This window comes from Sus scrofa, chromosome 6 (genome assembly GCF_054392235.1).
Source record: "Sus scrofa isolate SSC_HxYL_T2T_F1_AM1 chromosome 6, Sscrofa_HxYL_maternal_Yorkshire_Landrace_v2.0, whole genome shotgun sequence".
In the NCBI taxonomy this organism is placed as follows: Eukaryota; Metazoa; Chordata; class Mammalia; order Artiodactyla; family Suidae; genus Sus; species Sus scrofa.
Window position 1 is genome coordinate 51,879,071 of NC_139388.1, and position 26,358 is coordinate 51,905,428.

Sequence of the window (26,358 nt, forward strand, 5' to 3'; positions counted from 1 at the left end):
TGACCAAAGAGTGATGGGGAGAAAGGCAAAATAGACCAGACTCCCAAGCCTCCTTCTCCCCCCAGCACCCTGCCTAGCTCCCAGCACCCTGTCCAACCTCTGGATCAGGCCGGGAAGCTGGCGTCATCCTGCCTCTTGGCCTCTTCCTCCACATCCACGTTGTCATGTGCTGCCCTCCTTTAGATTAGAACCCGGTGCCTCCCTCTCTTTGTGATCACCCCCCAGTTCCAGGCACCCCCAACTCCTACCTGGACCTTTGTGGCAGCCTCCTCACACCCCCTCCCTGGCTGCCCCAACAGTCTGTCCCGAGGCCCAGCTGGAGGGAGCCTGGGTCAGATCACGTCGAGGCCCTACTGGGGTGAGTCTGCTGGGGACCCTCCCGCGGCTTCATCTCTTTGGGGGAACACCTCCAAGGCCCCACAAGCTCCTGGGCCAGCTCTGCCGAGCCCCTGTCTACAGCAGTGAAAGTCCCTCTCTTTGCCTCTCTTCCCCTGTTGGTTTTCTTGGCTGCTTCTGCTCCATCATGACGGTGGGTGAGGAGGTTATGTCCTCCCCATCCCCCAAGATGTAGCCTCAAGGGGCGGGGGGGGGCCCTTCGCTGTGTCCCTTGCTGTGTCATCACGTAGTCGCTTAATAAACGCTGGCGGGCTGAATGAATGAGCTGTGGTAAGTGGTGAGCAGCACTGCTGGAGTGTATGTTGGGAGCCCCCCCAGCTGCCCCCCAGTTCAGGCGAGGCTGAGGGCCGGGCTTTCCTGAGGAGGAAATGCCACTTGAAGGCTGAGCACCTGGTGGGCTGAGGGAGCCGCCTGGGTAGAGGTTCCGTGCAGAAGGCAAGGGGCTTTTGAGGAGCTGAAGGAAGCCGGGTTCAGATCTCCCCGCTGCTCTGGACTCGAGCTGTGGCAGCCACTCGGGCCTCTCCACGTCTCAGTTGCTTCCCCTCTAGGACCGAGGCCACTCTGGGTGCCCTAGGGCCTGTCTCAAGTTCTGCTGCTAACCTACTTATCCCGGTGCCTGGCATAGAAATATGAGTGTGATTGGCTTTTTTTGGTTCTCAATAAATAGTGTGGCGTGCCAGGCCCTTCATGGCCTCGCAGGACGCACTGGTGGATAAACAGACCCAGTTATGACCCTGTTGGAGCCTGTCTCTTGGACTCTTAGCCTTCCGGCCACACCCCAACCTCCCAGATCTGAAGTGACCTTGGGCCTGGGGAGTCCGCGTTCCCGAGGCTGATTGCTAGGGAGAACCAAGTGAGCGTTTGCCTGTGCGAGGCCCAGTGCCCGACAGGACCCCACCCTGCTTCTGCCCAGTCCTTCCTAGAGAGATTCGGCCCATTTCAGAGATGGGGGGTGGGGAGCCAAGGGGCAGTGCTGGGCCCGGCCTGCCAGCTGGTGCCAGCAGCCTTTCTCACCTCCCTGAGCCTCTGCCCCCGGGACACCCTTCTTTCTGTGACACCCCATCCAAGTCACTTGCCTGGTGTTCCTCTGGGCTGTCTGCATCTTCATTTTGAATTTCTGTGAGTTAAATCTCAGATCTGGCCGAGAACCTGAGTGTTTCTAAGGTGGTTCTCCTACCTGCCCTCGGTCTGTGCCTTGTCTTTTCACTTTTTTTATTCTGTCTTTTGATGAGCAGAAGCACTTAGTTTATCCTAGTCACATTTCTCATCATTTCCTTTGTCGTTTTGTAGGTCTGTTTTTCACATTTAGTCTTTCTTTGATCCGCAGTTCCTGTGTGTGTGTGTGTGTGTGTGTGTGTGTGTGTGTGTGTGTGTGTGTGTGTGTGTGTGTGTGTGTGTGTGTGTGTGGTGTTGGGGGTGGTGAGGTAGGCACCCAGTTTCATATTTTCCGTCCAGATCCGCAGTCATCCATGTACACATCCCTGTGTGTGTGATGGGTCCGTTTCGGGTGTCCTCCTCTTTCCTCGTGCCCTTTGCCTGCTCCTGCATCAGCACCCCACTGTCTCCCCAGTTGCTCAGCCTTAGTGTTGTAGAGAGCCTTCCAGGGTGTCTTGGCCATTTGGCTTTTTGTAATTCGATTTAGGCATGAGATGAGCATCTTGCCTCACACACAGACGTGACATTGCCTCTCCCAGGCCATGAGCCTGGTCTCTCTCTCCATTTATTTGTGACGTGTCTCAGCAAAGTAGCCTCCTGTTCCAGCCCAGGCCATGCCCGCCTCTTGCTGGACTTAGTCCCAAGTACTTCATGACGTGGCCTCCTCCCCCGCGAGGCGCCTCACTTCCCCGGGCCTGGCCCGGCCCGGCTCGGCCCTGCGAGGCTCTCCCGGCAGAGGCAGGAGCCCACCTCCCCCGCTCCCTGCTTCCTCGCGGTACCGCCCAGGCCCTGGCAGAGGGCGGCAGGATGCCCGGAGAGGAGGTTATAATTTTCCTGAATGATTTCAAGGGCTAATTAAAGGTTTTCCTTGACTAATCAGCTTACGGTTTAATTATCGGGGAAGAGGCTCAGGGATGCAGGAAGCAGCTCTGCTGGGGTCTCGTCGCGGCCTGGCAGGAAGGAGCCAGGGCCCGGCCCTCAGCCGGTGGCGGTGGCGGGCAGGATCTGGGATACCCCGGCCCCCCGGGGGGCCAGCTCCGCTTTTCCATCCCTGGGAGAGAGCCGGGTGGAGGACTGCTGGTGCCCTGGAGGTCCGAGTGGGTCCCTTCCCCCCTTAAAGTCCTCCATGGCTCCCACTGCCCTGGGAGGGGGCCGGACCCCCCCTCTGGTCGGAAGGCCCTGCCCCCCTCCACCTCCTGCTGCTCTGCTGGCCTTTGTTTAGGGCTCTCACTGCCTTTTTTCTTTGCGTCTTGGCCTAAAGGTCACCACCTCTGGGAAGCCGTCTCAGGCCATTCCTGCCTCCAGGGCAGGTGATAAACTGCCAGCCACATGCCGGCTGTCATTGTCACTCACTCCACCACCGATAAGGGTTTCGTGCTGGGATGCCTGGGCTGCGCCCTGTGGTCCAGCATTGGAGGTGTGGGGGCCCCAGAGGAGAAGGGGTTCAGGACGGGCACTTGGAGGAGGGGGCCAGGGGGGAAGGCGTTCAGGCCAGGAGGACTGAGTGGTTGCTGGAGCCTTCTGGGAGAGGCGGCTGGTGACCTGGGTTGGTGACCTGGCCGGGACCCGACTGTGGATGGGAGGGGGAGGGGACCCAGAGATGGCCGTGCCAGGCCTGGCTGCATTCCTTGCATTCCTCAGCAGGCCCCAGACTCTGGTGGCCCCGGGTGGGGGAGGGTGGGCAGGCAGAGAGGAGGCCTTAACCCTGGCCCTCTCCCCTCCTTTCCCCTTTCTGCCCCGTCCCCCCATCAGTCTGTCTCACTTTACGGCACCTCCCTGGTGGGCTCCGGCCTGGGACTGTGTCCGGCTTCCCCCCTCTCCTCCCCCGGGTGGCGGCAGGTTAGGGTTGCCTGGTACAGGCGGACATGCAGGGGCCCAAGGTCAGACCATCTGAATCCAAACCTCTGGCGCGGGGCCGGAGCTTTGGGGTTTGTGGGCTTTTTCAAGCTCCCTGGCTGACTCAGGTGGATTCTGAACCGACAGAGAGCCACTGGCCTACAGAAATGATAGAAATCGTATATTAACTTTTGCCACTTTGGGGCACTTTCTAGACCTCTGAATGGTGTGATTAAGTCATTTTACCCCCACAGCCACACTTTGAGAAGGTAGGACCTATTCCCATGCTATGATGACGAGGGAACTGAGGCCCACAAGGCGACTGTGCCTGGCAGCGTGGCCTCTGCCCTGTCCTGTCTTCCCATCCTTGGGCTGCCAGGCCCTTGTCTGGGCAGCTTCTCTCTGTTCCCTACGCCTTCCCTTCCTCCTGCCTCCCTCTCTCTCTGCCTCTTGTCTCCCTCCCTCTTTCCTTCAATTTCTGCTTCCCTCCTCCCTATGGAAGCTTCTTTGCTTCCCTGTTTAGAACCAGGATCCCACTGGAGCTACAGAGGGGAGTTGGTTTCTATGGGCCCAGGATGAGGACAAGAAGGATGCTGGTGTCACCCTGCTTGCTGCTCCCAGCACCTGGAGTGGGGGCCGTGGGGGGCAGGGCACACATCCTGCTGATGCCCCGGCGGGACACTGGGCTCCGTGACCTTGTGGGGCAGGCTCTCCAGGTGGGCGGACCCTAACAAATCCTGTGGGCCCCCAAATCTGGTGTTGTCATCTGTTGCTAGTCACCATTTCAGGCTCCCATGGCATGGCTGGTGGTTTCATTTCAGCAGAGGTTTGTGAGTATTGCATTGCAGGAACTGTTTTTATTTGATGGGAACAAGGGGCGCTGAGAGTCCACTGCCCCTGTGCATCCCCGCTCACCAAGGACTCCCTGGCCTCTTCCCCACCATCCCCTCTGGGCAAAGGCCAGGCACCCAGCTCCCCCACGGGCCCGCCTGGCTCCTGCACAGCTTCCTTGGGGACCTGGGCCAGGCCCTGAGCCCCGGGAGTTCTGCACTGGTTCCCAGGGTGGCTGGGAGGATTAAGTGAGTCAGTGTGTATGGGGGGGCGCTCAGCACGGGGCTGCCGTCATGACGTCATTGTCATTACTGTTGCTCTGGTTACTGTTTGAGTTATCAGAGGTGGGATACAAGTGTGGATTTAGTAATTTAGGTCCCAAGGGTATGCAATCCATAATTCCTTGTTGTTATGACTAGGTCACATTTCCTTTTACAAAAACCTTTAGGAGTTTCCTGGTAGCTCAGCAGGTTAAGAATCCAGCGTTGTCACTGCTGTGGCACCGGTTCAGTTCCTGGCCCCAGCACTTCCACACGCCGTGGGCACAGCCAAAAACAAAACCAAACCCAAAATATCTTTATATAATGGAAGTGTCCACACACATGAGAAGAACAGTCTGATGCCCTCCCCACGTCCCCAGCCCTGTCGGCAGCCTTAGCGGTTTTTTTCAGCTGTACCCTACCCCCACTTCCCTGACTCTTTGGAAGCAGTTCTCAAACGTCATATACTGCAGCCATAAATATCTCTGATTGTTTGCAGGTAAGAGATAAGGAGTCTTTAAATAAAAACACACACGGGAGTTCCCGTTGTGGTACAGCGGGTTAAAAACCCAACTAGTATCCGTGAGGATGCAGGTTCAATCCCTGGCCTCAACTCACTCAGTGGGTTAAGGATCCGGGTTGCCATGAGCTGCTCGGATCTGGTGTTGCTGTGGCACAGACTGGCAGCTGCCACTCCAATTCTACTCCTAGTTTGGGAACTTCCATATGCCACAGGTGGGGCCCCACCCAATAAATAAATAAACACACACACACACACACACACACACACACACACACACACACACACACACACACACACACACACACAATACCACTGTCACAGGAGAAAAAGAACCAGTACTTCCTGATTTATCCTCACATTTCCCCAGTTTTCTTATCATCCTTTTTATCAACTTGTTTGACTTGGAATCCAGACAAAGTCTGCTTTGCATTTGGTGAATAGGCCCCTGAGTTTTTTGTAGTCTGTAGAGTTTTCCCGTCACCTCTTTTCCTTGCTTGCTGGTTGGGTCACTGATCTATCAAAAGCCAATCGGTAGGTCCTCTGTCCTCTGGAGTTGTCCACAGGATCTGGCCGAGCATCATTTTTTTTTTTTTTTTTTTTTTTTTTTCCCTTTTTCAGCTGCACCCAAGGCACATTTCCTGGGCCAGGGATCGAATCTGAGCCAGAGCAGCGACATATACCACAGCTGCAGCCGTGCCAGATCCTTAACCCAGTGCACCACAGCAGGAACTCCTCCTTGTGTCAGTTTCGTGTGTTCCTCTGTCCCCTGTGCTTGCTGTGTATTAAGCCTTAGGTCTCTGCCGGGTCAGATTCCGACCTTTCCTAGGTGGTGTTCTGTATGAACATCAGGCCAACAGTCATGTCTGGGTGACTTTTAAAATAAATTCAAGTGGGGTTTTTTGTTTGTTTTGGGGGGGGTTTTAAGTGAGTAGATTGGGGGAAAAAAATTCTTCATTGCTCCCAGATCTAGCAGAGTGGGCCCAGGAGGGCCTGAGGACTGCACTGCAGAGTGACTGGCTGTGTGCGAGTCCTAGGTGTCCAGTGACCCTCGGTCGTAAATGCCCGATGTGAGTTCCTGCTTTGCTGGGACCAGAGGCCCCCCCAAGCTGAGAGCCTTCCCTGACCGCCACTCCCACCCCGTCCTTCCGCCTGGCCTGGTGGTTAAGCTTTAGGGGCGCCTGCCTGCTTGGCTCTGCCAGCAAGGCCACCCCGGGAAGCACTCCACCTCCCTGGGAGGGCTGTGGTCAGGAGGCCTGGGCCCCGGGAGGCGCTCTTCCTCTGCACTTGGTGTCGATGGCTTTGACCTCAACTGTGCACATTCTGGAATGTGCCCGCCGACTTCAGTCCTCGGGCCTTTGCGGTGGTGGTTCCTTCCACCCTGAATGCTCTTCCCTCGACGCCATGTGGCTCCCTCACTTCTGGTCTTGCTCAAATGCCACCCCCAGATCCCCCCTCCAGCCCCCAACTCTCTGTCCCCCTCGCACTTGTCCTGCTTGTTTACCTGCATGTTGTCTCCCTCACAGGACTGTCGGCTCCAGGAAGGAGGGGCTGTCTTCACTGCCGGGTCCCCCGTGCCTACAACAGTGCCTGGCACACACTGAGTGCACAGTAAAGGATTGTTTGGAGTTCCTGTCATGGCTCAGCTGTTAATGGATCCAACTAGCATCCATGAGGATGTGGGTCCGATCTCTGGCCTCGCTCAGTGGGTTAAGGGTCCACTTAACCCCCTGAGCCGTGAGCTGGGCTATAGGTTGCAGACTCGGCTGGGATGTGGCGTTGCTGTGGCTCTGGCGTAGGCCAGCGGTTACAGCTGTGATAGGACCCCTAGCCTGGGAACCTCCACATGCTCGGGTGTGGCCCTAAAAAAAAGACAAAAAAAAAAAGGGGGGATCGTTGAGTGCGTGACCAAGGCTGAGCGAGTGGACTCCGGCTTGGGTCAGACCTGCCGTGGAGTCCTGGCTCTGACACGCGGGGTGTGACCTCGGGCTGGCACCTCCCTGTGAGCCTCGCTTTCCTCCTCAGCAACGTGGGGTCTTCGCAGCGCCAGCTCTGCTCACTGCCACGTCTCGCGCACACCGAAGCCTCCATCGCTGGCTTCGCTGGCGTCCTGCGTCTCCAGCACAGGGCACAGACGAGGGAGCCAGGACTGCCCCTGCCGTCCTGCCAGATCTGAACGAACTCCTTCCACTCTGGGTGACGGGCTGGGGCGCCCCAGGACAGGGCCTCCGTGGATGGATGTGTTCCTGGGGCCAAAAAGGTTCCGTGGGGAGTGTGCGGCACGTGGGACCCCGGAGCGAGGGATGTGAACAGACCTGGGTGTTGGGCTGAGTCTGAGTCTGGCTGCTTCCAGGCCTTTGTCTCCCTTGCAGGAAACAGGCCAAGAGCTGTTAGGAGGGCTGCTGCTCCCAGCCGCAATTACAGGCTTGGGTGGGTGGGTGTGTCTGTGTCTGTGTCTGTGTGTGTGTGATAGAGCGAGCAAAAGTTTGCCTGTCTGCGGGCACCTGCAGGTATGGAGGGAGCTTCCAGCTGTCGGAATTGCTACCCCTGGTGCTTCCTGCCCGGGCCTGTAAAATGTGACACGTGTACAGAAAAGTGCATAAAACCTCCCTTTTCGGTTCAGTGAGTGATTACAAAGCACGCGCCCTTCTAAGGACCAAGACGATAAGCACCCTAGGAGCCCCCTCCTCCTTGCACTCTTTCCAGCGTTACCAAATAAATTCAGCCCTCTTTTCCTCCTTTTAACTGTTGCCTCTTCATTTGTGAATTAGGAGAGATTTCAGGTGCCCCCAGGAGATCAGAGAATCATCTGATGGACTCCCTTGGGCCCCTGCCCAGCTAAGAGAGAAAACACGCTCGCCATGGTTGAAGTCCCCTGGGTCCCCTCCCGCAGGTACCCAGGCCTTACTGCGGTTCCTTGTTGCTTCTCTAAGCAGTATCCGTGTTGTTCTGCAGGTTTCAAACTGTATGTAAATGAGACCAGGCCACCAGCGCTCGCTGCAGCTTGCTCTCAGTATTTTGCTCTTGAGGTTTCCCGGGGTAGGATTGTAAATGAGTCCCCTGCCAGCAGGAGCGCTCCCCAGCGTGGGTCAGAGCTCCCCGCCACCTTCTCCCAGAGCCAGAGGAAAGCAGCCCTGCCCTGGTGGAGCCGCAGGGCTATGTGGTGGCTATGGGGCTCTGGGGCTCCTCTCGGCTCACAGCCCCTTGTGCCAGCCGGGTTTGGCATCACTGCCCCAAGTGAAGGTGGGCACTTCCTGTCCCGGGAGGGCACTGCTGGCCAGGTTGACGTGGGATTCAGGTACAGGCCTTTGACATGTAAGGGGCCTTCCCTGACACGTGTAAGGGATGCAGGGGTTCTGGCACCATCCCGGGTCTGTCCGTTCCATGGAGGAGCTGTCCCTGGAGAAGGGAATGGATTGGGGGCTGGGGCAGGAGGGTCTCCTCTCCCCCTGCCCCCCGCCCCTCCTGTTAGCCAGTCTCCTCCTTTCACGGAGAGGCCCTGTGGGGCAGAGATTACTGTCAAAGGCTTTGGGTCCAGAGGCCTGGGTTTGCTACCCAGCTCTGCCACCTACTAGCAGGGAGACCTTAGGCACGTGGCTCCTCCCCCTCCCACCCCCCACCCCCATTAGCCTCAATCTCCCATTTGTAAAATGGGATTGTTACAAAGGTTATTTTATCCCGGTAAAGCACGCCGAAGAGAGCTAGCACACAGAAACCTCTTAGCGAGTACTAGCTGTCAGTGTTGTTGTCGTACTGCCGTTCACTCATTCATTTTGTGCATAACCACTGTGTTGCGTCTTCTGAGTCCAGCCCTGTGCTGGCTGATGCCTGGGACAGGCTGGTGCCCTCTCTGCCCGAGGCCCTGTGCTCATGTCCAGTGAGGGAGGCAGACACAGCCCAGAGTGACCTGGAGGAAAGCACAGGCCAGAGTGTCAAGACTTTGGTTGGAAGCCCAGAAGACTGTGGCAAGCTCTGGCTCCAGCCTAGGAAATCAGAGAAGGCTTCCTGGAGGAGGAGACATCTGAGCTGAGCGCTCTTAAGAGAACTAGGAGTGAGTTAGTGTGTGGAAGATGATGTGTGCCAAGGAGAATGAATAGCATATTCTAAGGTGAGAAAGGGTTTGGCATTTTTAATAAATTGTGACTTTTAAATTAAGCTTTTCATTTTAAGATCATTGTAGATTAACTGGGTGTTGTAAGAAATAAGACAGAGAGAGACCTGGGACCCTTCACCCTTTTCCCCCAATGGGACCATCTTGCAAAATGACAGCTAGGGCAAGACCACAACCAGGATATTGACGTAGATGCAGTCAGGATAGAGAACAGGCCATGTCAGGAATCCTCCTGCTGAACTTTGCAGCCACATTCCCCCCGCCGCCCCTGGCCTTCCCTAACTCCCAGCAACCACTCCTATCTGTTCCCCATTTTTATAATTCTGTCTTTTCAGCAGTGATAATGTAAGTGGCATCACACTGTATGTAACCTTTAGGGGCTGACTTTTTTTCACTCAGCATAATTCTCTGGCGATTCATCCAGGTTGTTGCCTGTGTCAGTAGTTCATTCTTTTTCTTGCTGAGTACTGGATGTGCCATCGTTTATTGAACCCTTCACCCACTGAGCGACATCTGGGGCGTTTCCTGTTTGGGGCTGGTAGAAATAATGCTGCCATCTACAGTCTCATACCGGCTTTTGTGGGAATGTAAATTTTCATTTTCAATGCCCACAAGTGCAAGTGCTGGGAAGCATGTTTAAAGAAACTGCCAAACTGTTTTCCAGAATGCGGTACCGTTTTATGTTCTCACCAGCAGTGTATGAGCGATCCGTTTTACCACATGCTCACCAGCAATTGGTGTTAATGCTCTTTTTTAGTTTAGCTGTTCTAATAGTCGTATCATGATAACCCATCGTGGCTTTAATTTGTTTTTCTCTAGGGGCTGATGCTGTTGAGCATCCTTTCACGAGCTTATCTGCCATCCGTGTATCCTCTTTGGTGAAATGTCTGCTGCCCATTTTCTAATTGGATGGTTTGGGTTTTTTACTGTTGAGAGTTGAGAGTTCCTTAACTCTTTTAGATATTAGTCCTTTGTCAGATACGTGGTTTGCACATATTTTCTCCCCATCGGTAGCTTTTTGTCCTCTTCACGTGGACTTCTGCAGAGCAGAGCAGAAGTTTTTCATTTTGATGAGGTCTGCATTATTAATTTTCCTTTGGGGTTGTGCTTTTGGTGTCAAGTCTAAGAATTCTGTACCTAGCCCTCCATCCCATGTTTTCTAAAGGTTTTCAAGTTTTACATTTTACGTTGAAGTCTGTGATCTGTCATGAGCTAATTTGTGCAAAGTGTGAGGCTTTGATGGAGGTTCCTGTTTTAGCGCGTGGATGTCCAGTTGTTCCAGTACCATTGGTTTCGAACGCTGTCTTTCCTCTGTTGAATTGCTTATGCTTCATTGTCAAAAATAAGTTACCGCAGTGAGATATCACTTCACCCCTACCAGGATGGCTGTTATCCCCCCAACATTGGAAATAACAAGTATTGATGAGGATGTAGAGAAATTGGAGCCCTTGTGCATTGCTGGTGGGAATGTAAAATCGTGCAGCCGCTGTGGGAAAACAGTTTGGTTACATATAGAACTACCGTATCACCCAGCAATTTGAGTCCTGGGTACATAACCAAAAGAATAAAAAGGACAGACTTGAACAGGTATTTGTACACCACCGTTCATAGTTGCATTATTCACAATAGCTCAGAAGTGGAAACAACTCAAGTATCTATCAACAGACGAATGGATAAACAAAATTTGGTGCCTCTGCACAATGGAATATTATTCAGCCATTAAAAAGGAATGGAGTGTTGATGTGTGCTGCAGTGTGGATGGACCTTGACAGCATTAAGCTCAGTGAAATAAGCCAGACATGCGAGAAATATGGTAAGAGTTCACTTATATGAGGTACCCAGAGTGGGCAAACTCATAGAGAAAGTATGTCCTGACCACCTCCCGAGGTTCCCAGGGGCCATGGGGAAGGAGGGCATGGGGCGCTGTTGTTTAATGGGCACATGGATTTGGTTGGAAGTGGTGACGGAGTTTGAGGTACAGGCAGTGATGGTGGTTGTACGACACTGTGAGTGTATGTAACTCTGTTGGAGTGTACACCTCGCAAATGGTTACGATGGCAGGCATTAAGTGTATTTTACCACAATGAAAAAAATCAATGTTTTCAGACCCCCTTGGGTGCATCTGTGTGGGCATGTGTCTGGGTTCTCCATTCGTTCACTGGCCAGGGTATTGACCACCGCTGTCCTGATGACCATAGCAGTGCAGTGGGCCTTACTGTCGGTGTCTCACTTTCCATCTTTTTCACAGTTGAGATTCTGGGGCCTGGGGCGTGGCATTTTGGGAGCTCCTCTCAGGCTCCCTTGTGTGGAAGATGGCACTGCGGCTTAACCCACTTTCACAGTCACCCTTGGCACCTGCCTTGCCCTCAGCCCCCGTATCTGACTCATCCGCAGGAGCTGCTTTTTTCTTTTGACAAACATAGTTCTGGTCTGCGCTCCTCTCTCCGTGTCCAGCCGTCGTGCCGCCTCCTTCAGTTGTCTGGAGCACATTAGTCTTTCCACTTGTCCCCATGCCCTCTCGGGACCTACTTGATCCCGTCCTCCACCGGCAAGGCAGCCAGAGTTACATCTTCCAAATGGAGGTCCGTCCCCAGTGCCTGCCTGGGCTCCCCACCTACCCCGTGGCCTGGCTCCTGCCCTCCTCCAGCCTGGCTTCCTCGTGCTCTCATCCCTCCAGCCAGCCCGTCTCAGCTGGAATTTCGCGTCTCATCTGTGATCCTGGACCACAAGCCCCCCAGGGCAGGGACCATGCTGCGCCCCCACCCCAGCCTGGATGGCAGGTGGTGGACACGCATTGCATTTCTGTTGACAGAATCCAGAGAGAGGCGTGGGAAGGAGCCAGGGCTGGGGAGTGAGGATGAGGCTGGAGAAGTGGGAGTAGCTGGGGTGGGTTGACAAAGGTCTTCCTGACCTCGCAGAAAAGTAGGCAAACATTTTGAAGACACATTTAGCAACAAAGGAATTCTGATGGGGTTTTTGATATGAAAGGAGGCGCAGTTACTGAGTAGAAAACTGCATGGGAAAAGCAGGCTGAGAGGGGCCAGACTTCACCTCTCTGGCCTGCAAAGATCACAGGCTTTTGCAGCAACATGGATGGACCTAGAGATCCTGATAGTAAGTGAAGTGAGTCAGACAGTGAAAGACAAACGTCATGTGATATCACTTATATGTGGAATCTAAAAAAGGTTGCAGATGAAATTTGCAGAATAGAAACACACTCACGGACTTTGAAAAGGGGACAGGCGAAGGGGGCGGTGGATGGACTGGGGGTTTGGGATTGGCATGTGCACCCTGAGGTCTGTGGAATGATTGGCCAGCAGGGACCTGCTGAACAGCACAGGACTCTCCCCAGTATTCTGTGATCATCTATGCGGGAGAAGAATCCGAAAGAGAATGGATGTGTGTGCATGGATAACTGAATCACTTTGATGTGTAGCAGAAATTGTCCACAACGTTGTAAATCAACTATACTTCAATAAAAGTTTTTAAAAATGATGAAAATATATATATATATTTAAAAACAACAACAACAAAAAAAGATCAGAGACTTTGACAGCAGCCTGGGCTGTGAGGCCAAGGGAGGGGCTGAGAGCAGGCAGCTTGGCAGTGCTGAACTTTGCCTGGCAATCCCACTCCGAGGCAAGGTGCCCACAGACACGCCGGCACACCTGTGAAGTGACACCTGCACACGATAATCATTGCTGCACCATTTGGAAGAGCAAATGCCTGGACACCGCTGACCTGGCCCCGTGGGGACTGGCTCAAGGCATCATGGCTCTTCCACACAGCTGCTAAAGCTGCAGGGCTGTGCTTTGGAGAGATGGAGTCATGGAAAGATCACTAGGACTTTTTCTCTTTTTGGCCGCCCCATGCACATGGCACATGGAGTTCCCATTCCCAGGCCAGGGATCAGATCCGAGCTGCAGCTGTGGCAGCGCTGGATCCTTAACCCACTGTGCTGGGCCAGGGGTCAAACCTGCATCCCAGCCCTCCCAAGACACCTCTGATCCTCTTGTACCACAGAGGGAACTCCTATTTTTTCTTTTCTTTAGCATACTTTTAAAATTATTAGCCTATATGCTGGGAAGTGTATAAAGCATAAATGTATAGTTCAACCAATTACTATAAAGGGAAGACCCACGTCACCTCCCTCCAGGTGAAGACACAGCCCCCCACCCCCCGCCCCAGGCCTCTCTGAAAACCTCCTTCCCCCAGAGGCAGTCCCTCCCCTGAGTTTTGAGGCAGCCGCTGCCTTGCTTTCCTCTTTGGTTTGCTTCCTCTTGTGCATCTCTAAACGGCATATTTCGTTTCGTCTGGTTTTGAACTTTTCCTGAACCAAGTCCTGGGCTGTGTTGGTTTTTGCTCTGCGGCTTCTGTTTAACGTGGCATCTGATACTCGCCCACGTGTGGCATTCACCCTCCCTGTCCTGTACTGTTCCGGGGAGCTGGTCAATCGCAGGTCATTATCAGCGTCCAGTGGACGAGCATTTGCGTTGTTTCCAGTCTCCCGCCGACTCAGACTGTGCTGCGAGAACCTTCCCACGTGCGTCCCTGGGAATGGGCCCGGGAGAGCACTTGCCAGCTCCTGAGCGTGTCTTCACCTCCACTGGATGCTGCCAGACTCCTCCCGGGGCCAGCGGCGCGGTGGAGCCAAGGAGTGTGTTAAGAAAAGCGAGGTGCAAAAAAAAAAAAAAGAAAAGCGAGGTGCACTGCAGTGTGTGTGGTGTGCTGCCGTTTATGTTTTTCTTTGAATGTGTGTGCAAGCTCTCTGTACACACACACACACACACACACACACACACACACAGAAAGAAAACCTCTAGTAGAGGTCGCCTCCAGGGCCGCGCCGTCACTGTTTACCATTTGGTGCCATTGGCTTTTGAACTGTGTTCCTGTTATAGCGACGAGGCTGAAGGAAAGGGAGGCAGGGGCAGATGAAGCCCTCAGGTGGCAGCATGTTAACAGTTGAGAATCTGAGTGATGGGTTTTATAGGTCATCGGCTTCATCTCTGTTTGGGGCGTATTTTCAAGTTTGATCCCGGAGCTCTGTCGCGGTAAGAGAGGGTCTTGAACTGACCTTTCCTTGCCCCTGAAGCCTGTCCCTGGGAGGCCCTCTTGTTTCCAGGGAGACTTCCTCCTGGAGGAGGGGGCTCGTTGCCTGCTGCCCCCCATCTCCCCTCCCCCCATCACCCCGGTCCCATACCTTGGGACCTAGTTTCCCTGGCGGAGCAGAACTGCCCAGCCCTGACCGCCTCCCCCACCAGAGCCCAAACCAGCCTGTCCGGTTTGGGAAGCCCGCCCCATTTGGCTTCTCTCTGGGTGGTTGCCTGACAGGTGCTCCACCTTGATGGGGGAGGGGGTAGCCTGGGGTCTGGGACCTCTGGAGCTCCCTCTCGACCTGCCCTGCTGAGGCCCCGCCCCTTGCTGGAAGCCCCTGGCTCAGGGGGCAGGTAGTGGACAGAAGGGTGTGGTAGGTGGTATTTCCAGGCCCTCTGAGCCAGTCGGTCCTCCCCCAGTCCACGTGATGAGGTCGTGGAGGAGGTGGCTGTGGGGGCAGCATGCTGGGGAGACCAGGGGCAGTGGGAGGATACAGGTGTCTCTGTCCACCTGCCCGCCCAGGCCGCTTACTCTGTTCTCAGTGGGGCACCTGCCCGGGGCCCAGGCATCTGTTGGAACTCAGTCACTGCCGCTCACAGGACCTCACAGGACCCCCATCAGGGAGCAGTGCTACTGGGCTGACAGCCCCGGGGCAGGGAGTTTTGCTCCGTTTGTTCACAGCTGAATTCCCAAGGCCTCCCACAGGCTTGCCTGGTCTGTGCGGGAGCTCAGCAGTTGTGTGCATGGGTGGTGGGGGGCAGACAAGTCAGAGACTGTGACGGCCTGAGGGGCAGCCAGGCGTGGGGTGCAGGAGGGGCCTCAAGTGGGGCCGCGGGGGGAGAGGGAGGAGCCAGGCAGCCCCAATCCCTGTCCCCCAAGTCCCTGTCCTTGGAGAGACAGAAAGAAAAGCATTTCTCACAGTGAGCTCTGCCCTGGGCCGGATCTGAGACGGGAGGAGGTGTGCGGCAGAGGCGGGGCGGCAGCACAGGCGCTTCTCGCTTCTCCATTCCCTCTCTCTGAGCTTTTCCTCCTGTTCTGGAACGGGGCTTCTGAGCCAGCTCGCCTCATGCTTAGAGTGGCTGCTTTAGGTCACAGGTACTGGGGTGATGGCCCGCCTAGGAAGCCCGCCCCCTGACCTCCCTGCTGGGTGCCTTGTGCAAGCCACTCAGGCTCTCTGGGCCTCAGTTTTCTCTGTTGTAAAAATGGGCCTGATGAAGCACCTGCCCCTTTAGGGCGGTGGTGAGCTACCGCGTGTCAGTGCTCAGAGCAGGACCTGGCCCAGAGGAAGTTCTCCGGGAAGTTGGGCCACTTCTTTTCAGAAGGGTCAGTTACACCCTGGCAAGGCCACCAGCATGGCATGCGGAAGTCCCAGCCCTCCCCGCCTTTCTGTCCCCAGTTCCCACCACCCTCATCTCCCGGCTCCACTTTCACACCCAGAGATGGTGATGGTGGGGGTTCGCTGTGATCTCCCCCTGGTGAGACCCCAAGTCTCAGGTTCATCCTGGGGGGTGAGTGGGGCAGAGGGGAGAGGCCCCCTTCATTGCACCCTCTGGAGCTCTCCTTGGACTCACAGCCTGAGTGAAGGGGGGCGAGGGGAACACAGCAAGCCCCAGGCCTCCGGCCACCCTCTGCATCAGAGAGGCCACTCACCCCCGCATCGCTCTGTCCTGCCCCGCAGCCCCAGCCGATGTTTCAGCCCTCTCAGGCGCTCCACCCCGGGCTGTGCAGCCACGGCTGCCCTGGCCCCTGGCCCCTGGCTCCTGGCCCCCAGCCTGCGTGGGAGTGAGATGGGAGTGGGGGTGCGTGTGCCTGTGTGGTGGGAGGCTGACCTGCTGAAGTGCGGGCTGTCATGGATCCCCTGCTCCTGTGTCCCTGCCCAGCCCCTCCCTCTGGCGGGACAGTTGTGGGCCCTGTGGCCCGGGCTTTCCAGGCTCAGCCCCGCCTCCCTCTGTCCCGCCCTCCGCCCCAGCCAAGCTCAACGCCTTCCAGAGCAGGGCCGCGTCACCAGCCGCTGCCAGGGAGGCTGGGGCGCAGAGCCCAGCCAGCTCTCCTCAGTGGGCGCTCACAGAAAGGGCCGGGAGAACCCCCTGATCCCAGCTCCCAGCTGGAAGCCTCTCTGCTGGCCTGTCCCACTGCGGGTGGCCCAGGACAGAGGAAAGAGGATGGTGGAGGTGAGCTAGCCCAGGCCTCAGGCAGGAGGGGGGAGAGGGAGGGCCGCCTGGGCGTCGGGGAGGGCTGTCCCGCCCCCTGGCCACCTTGAGTCAGCGTGAGCACGTGTGCAAGGGGCCACACCTTTCTTGGGGCCGGGCGGGGTCGCGGTATGCCTTTCTGTGTAGGTGGTGGTGGCAGGTGTGTGTCTGCTGGGCTGGCCGGTGCCTCGGCACAGGTCCTGAACATCTCTGGGGGAGCACGCTCCTCGGGTCTGGTTTGCATGGGGGTGGCTCCAAAGGTCACTGGGGGACCCTGGAGTTGGTCGTGGGTCTGCCGTGGGTCTCATCATCTGCTGTGTGTGGGTTCATGGTCTGTCTCGGGAGGGTCCTAGGTGTGTGGGGGGTCTTGGGGTCTGCCTTCCTAGGTGAGTCCAGCATCTGTGGGGTTGGGTGCGTGTGCACGCCTGTGGCTGTGTTTCTAGGGGGTGGCTAAAGTCTGTATCATTGTGTCACTTGGCTCCCCCAGGATCCTTGTATGGGGGGGGTTCTCTTTCCTGAGTCCCTGCATCTCCGGGGTATGTGAGTCTTTACAGCATTTGTGGAGGGGCTCCTGGATCCATGACTGGTTGAGGTCCCAGCCGTGGGCTGCCCGGTGTCCTGGCCCTTCCGTCCTGAGAGCGTCCTGAGCCAGGCCCCCCTCCCCACCTTCTCCCACTGACGCCCCACACTTTCTTCCCGCCCGGGGTGGGAACTGGTACCCAGGGGTGGGGGCCAGGTGGCTGCCCCATCTCAGGCTGCTCGGGGACTTTTCCTTGCGGGGTTGGGGGTGGGGGGTTCCATGGCAGAGAAGGGCTTAGGCTGGGGGGCCTGGGAGGGCTCTGGAGCCTCTTTTCTGCCTGTCACCCCCTCCCTCCTTCCGGCCCTGCCTCAGAGGAGGAATGAATGGAGTCTAATCTGATTTCCTTGGTCCCTGGGGGCTGGCCCACACTCTCAGGTTTGTTGTGGCATCCATCCCTACCCTGGGCGCCCCTGGGGGGTGAGGGACACCGATAGTGTCCTTTGTGCATGTGCCCTGTTGAGCCTGCCCAGGCAGGAGGGGGGCTCCTGAGCCCGGGGCTGCCATGGGAGCCACCTGGCCTCCCTGGGGCTCAGTGCAGCAGCAGTGGGTAAAGGAAGCACTGCCTTTTCATTCAGCCACACTCTCTGAGCCCTGCTCTGCCCTGTGCTGGGCAGGGCTTGGGACACAGGGCCACTGAGATGGCCCCAGGCCCTGTCCTTTGAGTCCAGCCAGAGAGGTTGGGGGTGAGTGGGTTTTCACAGGGTCTGTGGAGAGGCTCCTGGGTCTGTGACATATCGGGGTCTCAGCTGTGGGCTCCCCGGTGTCCCGGCCCTTCCATTCTGAGAGCGTCCTCTGAGCCAGGCCCTCTTTATGCTCCCACCCCGGCCCTGGAGAAAAAGACTTTGCCGAGGCAGTATGTCTGGCGTGTTTGCTCTGGCCCGGGGAGGACCGACGCCAGCCTCCTCTTTCCTTCATTGGTTCCACAGCAGCAACAACAGCAGTGGCAGTAATAATAACAGCAGCTGGTCTCTGGTGAGGAGACCAGCCAGGCACTGTTCTCACCGCCTTGCCTGGGTCATCTCGTTCGATCCTGTCACCCTGGGGAGGTAGGGACCATCATTACCCGCTGTTCTCAGATGAGGACACGGAGGCCCGGTCCCTCACTCACCGGCACCCAGCTGGGTGGGGGTGGAGCGGGCGCCTGAGCCTGGGCCGCCTGGGGGGAGGATGGCATTTGGCGTGGCCAGAACACGGAGAGCAGGCCTGCGCCTCCCTCCCCACGAGGCCGACTCTGAGCCCTGCTCCCCAAGGCCAGGGTGACCCCCGAGTCTGTGTCTTTTTATGAGATTTCGCTCATCTGGGGACTCAGAGATCTCTGGCGGCGATGCCTGGTCCAATCTGCCCCTTGCCTGGAGCCAGATACACCGCCCTTCCTCAGGCGGCCAGGGGGGCCACAGGCTGGGCAGGGCCTGGGGAAGCGGGCTCGGAGCCGGGCGCCTCTCATGGTGTTTGGAACACACACCAGGTTATTCACTAAATAGCCAGGTTCAGTCTCTAATGACGTGGTCCCTGGTTCCTTGGCAGGCTTCAGGGTCAGACTTCCAGGCAGTGTGGACAGGCCTTGGGGACTCCCATCTGCGCTTTGCCCACCACCCTTCCCTGCTCCTCCTCAGGGTCCAGCCCTGTCACTTTGGCAGTGGCATCACTCATTTGTTGCACAGATATTTACTGGGTGCCCGCTGTGTGCCAGGCCCTGCTCTAGATGCCAGGGGTAGGGCAAGAACAAGAAAAGGCCACTGTTCTCCTGGGGGGCGGGGGAGAGGGGGTCCAACAGTCCACAGACATGTAATGCCCATGGTAGTGCATGCCACAGAGAAGCATAAAACAGGGTGCATGTTTTGTCAGGGCGTCAGGAAAGGCCTCTCAGAGCAGGTTTTATTTGTGTTAAGACCTGAGTATCGAGAAAGGTGGAGCCGCGCAGCCCAGGCAGAGGGAAGAGTGGGTGCAAAGTCTCGGAGGCTGCAACAAGCTTGCTGTGTCCGAGACTAAGGAGGAGGAGGCCAGTGTGGCTGGGGGGAGGCGCAGGCAGGAGGCAAGGTCTCACCAGAGCCGGGCAGGGACGTGGCAGGGACGTTTCATCGGCTGGGAAGCCCTTGTGACGTTTCTTCAGGTTCCCGCCTCCCCAGGGCAGCCTCTCTGACCTTGGTTCTGGTCTCAGAAGTAGAGTGGTCTTGGAGTTCCCGCTGTGGCGCGGCTGGTTAAGGATCCGCTGGCCTTGTCTCTGCAGCAGCCCGGGTTGCTATCGGGGCATAGGTTCAGTCCCCAGCCCAGGAACTTCCATTTGACACGGATGCAGTCCAGAAAAAGGGGGGGAAGTAGAGTTGTATGTTCGTGTTCTTGTCCCTTAACCCTCTGAGGTCCCTTGTGTGGAGTAGAAGCTTGGGCTGAAGCCAGGATTTCTGGGAAGCAGGAGCCTCAGGAGGGCGGTGACGAGGCCTTCTCCCTGGTCAGAGTGGACGCCTTCGTGCCCTGGCCGGTGACTTCCCCTCTCCGGGCGTCAGTTTCCTAGTTTGGGAACCAGGAGGGGAGAGGACTCTCCGCCCTCCCAGCTGTGAGAAGGGGCGCTGCGGGCCCTCGGCAGCCCCTGCCATCTCCGCCTCCACCAGGCGCCCAGAACCTGCCCATTCCCTCTGCCTCCGCGGGCCTCCGTGGTCCCGTCCACCCTCTCCTGCTGGACCATCCTCCTGCCCCTCCCGGGTCCCTCTGCCCCGTCCTGCCCCCAGTCTGTCCCCACATGCAGCCAGAGGGAGCCAGGGAACACCTGAGTTGGGCCAGGTCCCTCCCCTGCTCAGAGGGTCCCGTGGCTCCATCTCACTCAGGTAAAAGCCAGACCCCACCCTGTGGCCCACAGGCACCAACTCGTCTGCCCGCCCCCCTCACCCTCGCTCACCTGCCCCGCCACTTAGCCGCCTTGCTGCCCTGTGACCACATCAAGCATGGTCCTGCCCCAGAACATTTGCACGGATCGTCGGCATGGCCCGGGTGCTCCTCTGTCTACCTGTGGGGCTCCCTCTCCTCTCCCCACCCAGGTCCCCACTCTAGCGGCACCTCCTCCCTGAGGCCCTCCCTGACCACGTCATGGGAAACTCCCACCGGCCCTTACCCCGCGCTCTCCTGCTCCCTGCTGCATTTTTCTCCTGGCACTTGTCAGCTGACTTACGAGCTCTTTTTCTGATTTACCCCAGCTACTCCTTTCCCCTAGAGCATGTGCTCTGCAAGGGCAGGGATATTCCCAGCCGTCCTGGCCTCTGTGTCGGCCCTGCCCAGGCCTGGCAGAAGTTCGCCCTCAGCAGACCCTGGCGATTGGATAGGCAGGCAGGCCGGTGAGCGTGGCGGGTCCTTTGTGGGTAGAGTCGGTGGTCGCCAAGGAGGGGGCTGGGGGACATGTCAGTCCCAAAGCTTCAGGCAGGGTGCTGGGGACAAGGTGCTGGAGGATTCCTCGGAGGAACCGGGCTCAGGGCTGGCGGGCTGGCTGGCAGGAGAGTGGGTTGAAGGGCGGGAGCCAGCGGTGGAAGCCGAGTGGGGACAGCAAGCACTTCTGCCTGGTCTTTTCAGTGGATGGGAAGGGACAGCCATGACCCCTGCCACCTCCCGCTCTGCCCCTGGGCCCCTGGGTTCAGCTGGGTCAGCTCCCTCCACTGCCCCAGGGCAGCTTTATTCAGAGCCTGTGTGGGCGGGTGGGAAGCAGGAAGGTCTGCGGTCTACACACACACACACACACACACACACACACACACACGCATGCACGCACTGCACGCACACCCAGCTTTGTCATGCTAGTAGCCCTGGCTTTTCCACCTGCACACACACACACACACACACACACACACACACACACACACGCACTGCACGCACACCCAGCTTTGTCATGCTAGTAGCCCTGGCTTTTCCACCTGCACACACACACACACACACACACACACACACACACACACACACGCACTGCACGCACACCCAGCTTTGTCATGCTAGTAGCCCTGGCTTTTCCACCTGCACTAATTTCCTTGGTGGGGGGAGAGGCAGGATAGATAGTGCCATTGTGTTCTGACGAGTGCAGAGGGTAGACACGTGAGTGCAGGGGGTGACTGGAAAATGTGGTGATTTGCTGGGACAGGTTGGAAACTGCCCATCCCACGTGTTAAACAAATCAAAAGTCCTTTTTTTAGTTCCCCTTGTGGCTCAGCAGGTTAAGAACCTGACTAGTATTCATGAGGACGCGGGTCCAATCCCTGGCCTTGCTCAGTGGGTTAGGGATCTGGCGTGAGCTGCGGTGTAGGTCAGGTCGTGGAAGCAGCTTAGAGCCCTCGTTGCAGTGGCTGTGGTGTAGGCTGGCAGCTACAGCTCTGATTGCATCCCTAGCCTGGGAACTTCCCTATGCCACAGGTGTTGCCTTAAAAAAAGCAAAAAAAAAGGAAAGAAAGAAAGCAAAAAACAATTTTTTTTTTGAATTGAAATAAACATTTTGGAGTAGGATAGAAATGTGCCTGCATTTGGGGGCTCGAACCCTGAGTTTCAGAGGCATCTCCATCCTGGCTGGTAGCCACAGGCTGCACGCTGTCCTCCTTGGTCTCTGGGTTCACTGCTTCACCCTCCGCCTCTGGGTTCCAGGCTTTTCTCTGCCAGTTTCACAGATACTGCCTGGGCAGAGTCTGACGTGTCCGAGCAGGGGTGAGCGTGGCTGATACAGATGTGTCCGTTCACCAAATGCTCTTGAATGCCTGCTGTGGTCCATGGCATTGGGGTACTGTGAGGAGCAAGGCACAGGACAGGCCCTGCCCTCGTGGAGACAGACACGGAAGAATTGCGCGCGCGCGCGCGCACACACACACACGTGTAGAGTGTGTGGGGAGTGCAGTGAGGAGAAATAAAGCAAGGAAAGGGGCATAGAGGGTGACAGGACAGGAACAGAGACATTGGAGCCATGGGAGGAAGCCATGTGCAGATCAGTGAGAAAAGTTCCAACAGAAATGGAAACTGGGGCAAACCGCCAGTGCAAAGGCCCTGGGGTGGGGACGTGGCTGGGGCTTGAAGACCAGTGAGAACCCTATTGGCTGGGGCGGTGTGAGCCAGGGAGCGTGTGGGAGGAAAGGCGAAGGGCAGATGGTGCGGGACCTTGTGGGCGGTGGGGAGGAGTCTTGGGGAGCGAGCAAAGGGTTTAAGGATGTTGACTCTGCAGGAAATCGGACCATCTCCCAGGCTCACCTCTGCTTGGCGACCTTAGGAAGAGATTCACCTTTGTGAGCCTCAGTTTCCACATCTGCAAAATGGGGGTGAGAATAGCCACTCCACTGAAGTGAGGGGAGTCCTCGTGCTCAGCATTAGCATGTGTCCAGGGTTGAGGGTCCCCCCATGGTGGTGGTGATGGTGTGAGTAGTGGGACTGAGCCCCAGTAAATCACGTTTGCTGGCAGGGGCTGGTTCTGGGTCTTCTCCATCGTGCAGTGTCGTGCCAAAGGCCGTGGGGAAGGTGAACAGGGAGCCCTGGGCGGGTGAGGGCTGCGGAGCCCCACTTGGTGCAGCCTCCCACTACCCCTGGGGAACCAGGACGGGCCAGAGGAGGTGGGGTTCCCCCCCCCAGGAGGGTGAAGGGCAGGAGAGGAAGAGCAAGGTCTGGCTGTGGACAGAGAGGACGGGGGCGGGGAGGACCGGAAAGGGACGGAGGCCAGAACCAGCCTTGGCCATGATGGTGGCAATGATAGTGGTGACGGTGGTGATGACAAGAAGAAAAGCACAGCCGCAGGCCGCCAGGCAGGTGAGAGCCTAGACTTTGGTCCTTAACTGTCTGGGTTCAGTTAAGGTGCCCCTAGACAAAGGGATTCCCCTCACTGGGCCTCATTCTCCTCATCTGTGAACTGGGGGTGGCGAGAGGGCCCGTATGACAGGTCGGCGGCGATGAAGGAATGCGATTAGACACAGCACGGAGCAGGGCTGCAAGGATGCTGCTGCTGCTTCTAGTGCTGATAAGTGGTGGGGTCTGGGCTCTGGCTTAGACAGGCCTGGAGTCTCACGTCTCCTGTTTCCCAAGCTGTGTGCCCCAGCCAAGTGGGATGCCCTCTCCGTGCCTTGTCTGTTACACGAGGCCCATAATGGCCCCTTCCTCCAGAGTCAGGGGTGCAGATTAAATGAGGGATCCCAGGTCGAGTGCCGAGAAGAGGGGCCTGCACTGTAGTTGCAAACCAGGGGCCCCAGTGCATGGTGGCGGAGTGGGGCTCTGGGCCCTGGGCGGTATTGCCTCCCAAGTACCCGGCCTGGGTGGAACCCCCAGTGCCCACCCTGTGTCGGGCCCCTCCCCTCATGGGGAGCAGCTCCTTTCCTCCCCTCCGTGGCCCACATCAAGTCAGGAGCTTGGGGCCTTGGTGGGAAGGGAGCTCTGGGCAGCAGTGGGCAGCGCTTAGAGCTGCCCTGGGTGGGGCTCCCGCCTGATCGCTATAAACACGCTCAGTTCCTCTGTTTGTCCTGCCCTCCAAGCAGCGCCCAGAGGGAAGGGGTGGCCCCAGGCAAATATCCGGAGGTGTGCCCCTCTGTCCCCTTCCCCTGCAGTCGGGGCCGGGGCAAGGGGCGCCCGACAGCCGTGTGCAGAGGTGGTCTGGGGCTTTATGGGTGAGGGTTCTGGGCTGGCTACCCCATCTGCCAGGCTGCCTCCTGCCCACCCTGTCTGGGTCCTGAGCTCCTCCCTCTCCTGGGTTTAACGAGGGGTCATGTAGCTAATCCTGTTCCTGCAGAGGGCTTGGAGCTGCCTTGGGGCCCGCAGGCCATGGGCTGGGGGTGGAGGATGGGCAGGCACAGTGAGAGGTGAGGAGCGAGGCCGAGGCCGAGGCCCGGCTGGGGGCCAAGCGGGCAAACCTGAGAAGACAGTGAGGAGGGGGCAGGACGTGGGGCAGGGAGGATGGGGGAGGGGCGGGTGCAGGGGCGAGGCTAGAGCTGGACCGGGGGAGCTGAACTGGAGGAGAGCCTCGGACAGAGGAGCCTGGAGAGAGAGCCGGGAGGTCAGGGCCACTGGAAGGAGGGCCCCTGGGAGGGCAGGCCGGACCATGTTCTGGGGGCCGGAAGGAGGACGAACACTGCAGGGGCTCCTGGCTTGGTTGGGGTCAGAGAAGGGGTGGAGGCGGAGCCCCCCCCCCCAGGCCTATTCGGCCCCACATCTAGGCAGCCGCAGGGAACCTGGACCCCTGGCAGAGCCCTGGGCTGGCCACCTGCTGGCCGGGAGGCCCAGGCCAGTTGAGACTGGTTGGCTGCTGGGTCTGGCTGCCAGACTGGTTCTGCTGGATGGCCGCCCACGGATGGTCCTACCTCTGGGCTAGGGATGGCCTCCTCATCCTCACCACACAGAGCTGCTCCTGCAGGGACAGAGCCAGCAGGAAAACCACAGGCTGCAGGCCAAGTCCCAGACACTCTCATGAGCATCCTCAGTCACGAGACCTATGGCGCTTGGGGCTGACCCTGCACGGGGCACTCTGCCAGGTGCTGGGGAGCCAGCCACCAACCAGACAGAAGTCCTCACCCAGTGCGATTCCCTTTGGTCTTTGGGTCTCCACTGCTGTAGCCCCTCTTCTGGGAAGCCCCCCTTATCCCCACCCTGCCATCCCTCCAGGCTGAGTCTGGTGTTCTGTGCCCCCAGCCCCAGGACACTGGGCTGTTGGTTGTCTCGTTGTGTCCCAAGCACTGACCAGCGCAAAGCTGGGCACAGAGGAGTGCGTTAAAACCGGGCGAGTGACTGCATGAGCGGGGGAATGATGTTTTCTTCCCGTTTTGCAGATGAGTAACCCGAAGCCCCAACAAGAGACGTCACCTGCCCGAGGGCACTTCTAGCACAACCAGCATCAAACCAGGTCTGTGAGACCCCAGGGCCCATGTGTGGGACAGGGACAGGGGGGAGTCCCCAGGGTCCCTCCTCTCAGGCACTGCTCGGAGGAATCCTGAGCATCAGAAGAGCAAACGCCCTCCGTTCGTGCCCAGCCCAGCGCCCGGCTCTGCTCCTGTGAGCTCATTAATCCTCCTGGCAGCCTTATGGGGTTGATCCGAGGCACAGACAGGTTAAGTCACTTGCCCAAGGTCACACATAGTAGGCGGCTGAGAGATTTGCACCCTGGCCGCCTGGCTCCCCTGCCCGTCATTTCTCTGGTCCCCCTGTGGGACACCACTATCACATGTGTCCCCATCGGCCCCTTTCGTTCTCAAATCAGCTTTCATGGAGCATTTACCTAGTGCTTGGTACTGTACTGAGGAGCAGACGGAAGACCACAGACCCTAAAGACAGGGACTGTTGGGAGTTCCCTTGTGGCACAGCGGGTCCAGGATCCAGTGGTGTCACTGCAGCGGCTCAGATCGCTGCTGGGACATGATGTGAGTTTGATTCCTGGCCCGGGAACTTCTCTGCATGCCACGGGCTCAGTCGAAAAGCCAGACAGGGACTGTGTGGTCTGTAAGCGTCCGTTAGGAAGTGGGTCTTTCCCCGCCGGCTGATCTTGCTGAAGCGCTTCCTTTCTCTGAGCCTCAGTGTCCTCATCCATAACGTGGGAGGGTCGCGGTGAGGCTACCTAGATGTCACACGTAGGACAGGGGCTTAGAAACCACTGGTTGAATGAGTCACCAAAGGTCTGTGGTGTCTGCAGCCCAGATTCCAGGCGGGAAAGCAGGACGGGGGTCACGGGCGTTTGGGAACCGCCCCTGAGCACAACCTCTGTGCAGGGGCATGGGGGTGGGACACCATAAAGCTGGGCAGATGGGACCTGGCCCGTGGCCCTGAGGGTCTGATGATGGGGGGTGAAAACAGTGAACTAATAAGCACAGGACCGAACAGAGGATTTCCGGACATTAAACACGCTCCGAAATGCGACGGGAGTACCCTGGGGTGTGGGGCGTTCAGAGAAGGAGTCGCTGACAGCTCTGACGCCTGAGGAGGGGAGGGAGAGCGCCCTGTGTGGATGCCAGGGAAGAGTGTTCCCCTCAGCGGGAACAGCCAGTGCAAAGGCCCTGAGGTTTGGAAGCCAGTGTGCACGAGAAGGGGAGGCGATGGGGCAGGGCTCTGAGCAAGGGACCTGACTCCTTGGGCTGCGTGTGGGGACAGACTGGAGGGGGAGAAAGGGCAGGTTCTGGTGAGCTCCCCCCTCTCCCGCAGGCCTGCTGTTAGGAGCGCAAATTCGTGCCCTCATCACACAGAGCCTGGCGCCATGTTCGGGAAGAAGAAGAAGCGGGTTGAGATCTCAGCGCCGTCGAACTTTGAACACCGTGTGCACACGGGCTTCGACCAGAACGAGCAGAAGTTCACGGGGCTGCCCCGCCAGTGGCAGAGCCTGATCGAGGAGTCGGCTCGCCGGCCCAAGCCCCTTGTTGACCCCGCCTGCATCACCTCCATCCAGCCCGGGGCCCCCAAGGTACACTGGC

General features: G+C 57.8%; 1 protein-coding gene across 7 annotated transcripts in view; it reads left to right on the forward strand.

Moving 5' to 3' along the window:
- Positions 1-26,358, forward strand: part of PAK4 (p21 (RAC1) activated kinase 4) — a 44,658-nt gene that overhangs the window by 8,294 nt on the left and 10,006 nt on the right. For 2 of the 7 annotated variants that reach the window (XM_005664598.4, XM_084960695.1), the window contains exons 1-3: positions 16,184-16,377; positions 24,730-24,803; positions 26,093-26,348. In XM_005664598.4, the coding sequence (XP_005664655.1) occupies positions 26,145-26,348 (204 nt within the window). In that variant the 5' untranslated portion in view covers positions 16,184-16,377; positions 24,730-24,803; positions 26,093-26,144. Of the gene's footprint in view, positions 1-10,774; positions 10,923-16,183; positions 16,378-22,214; positions 22,727-24,729; positions 24,804-26,092; positions 26,349-26,358 lie in introns of those variants that run through there. The other 5 variants (XM_005664597.4, XM_084960694.1, XM_084960691.1 and 2 more) reach the window with 4 other exon arrangements.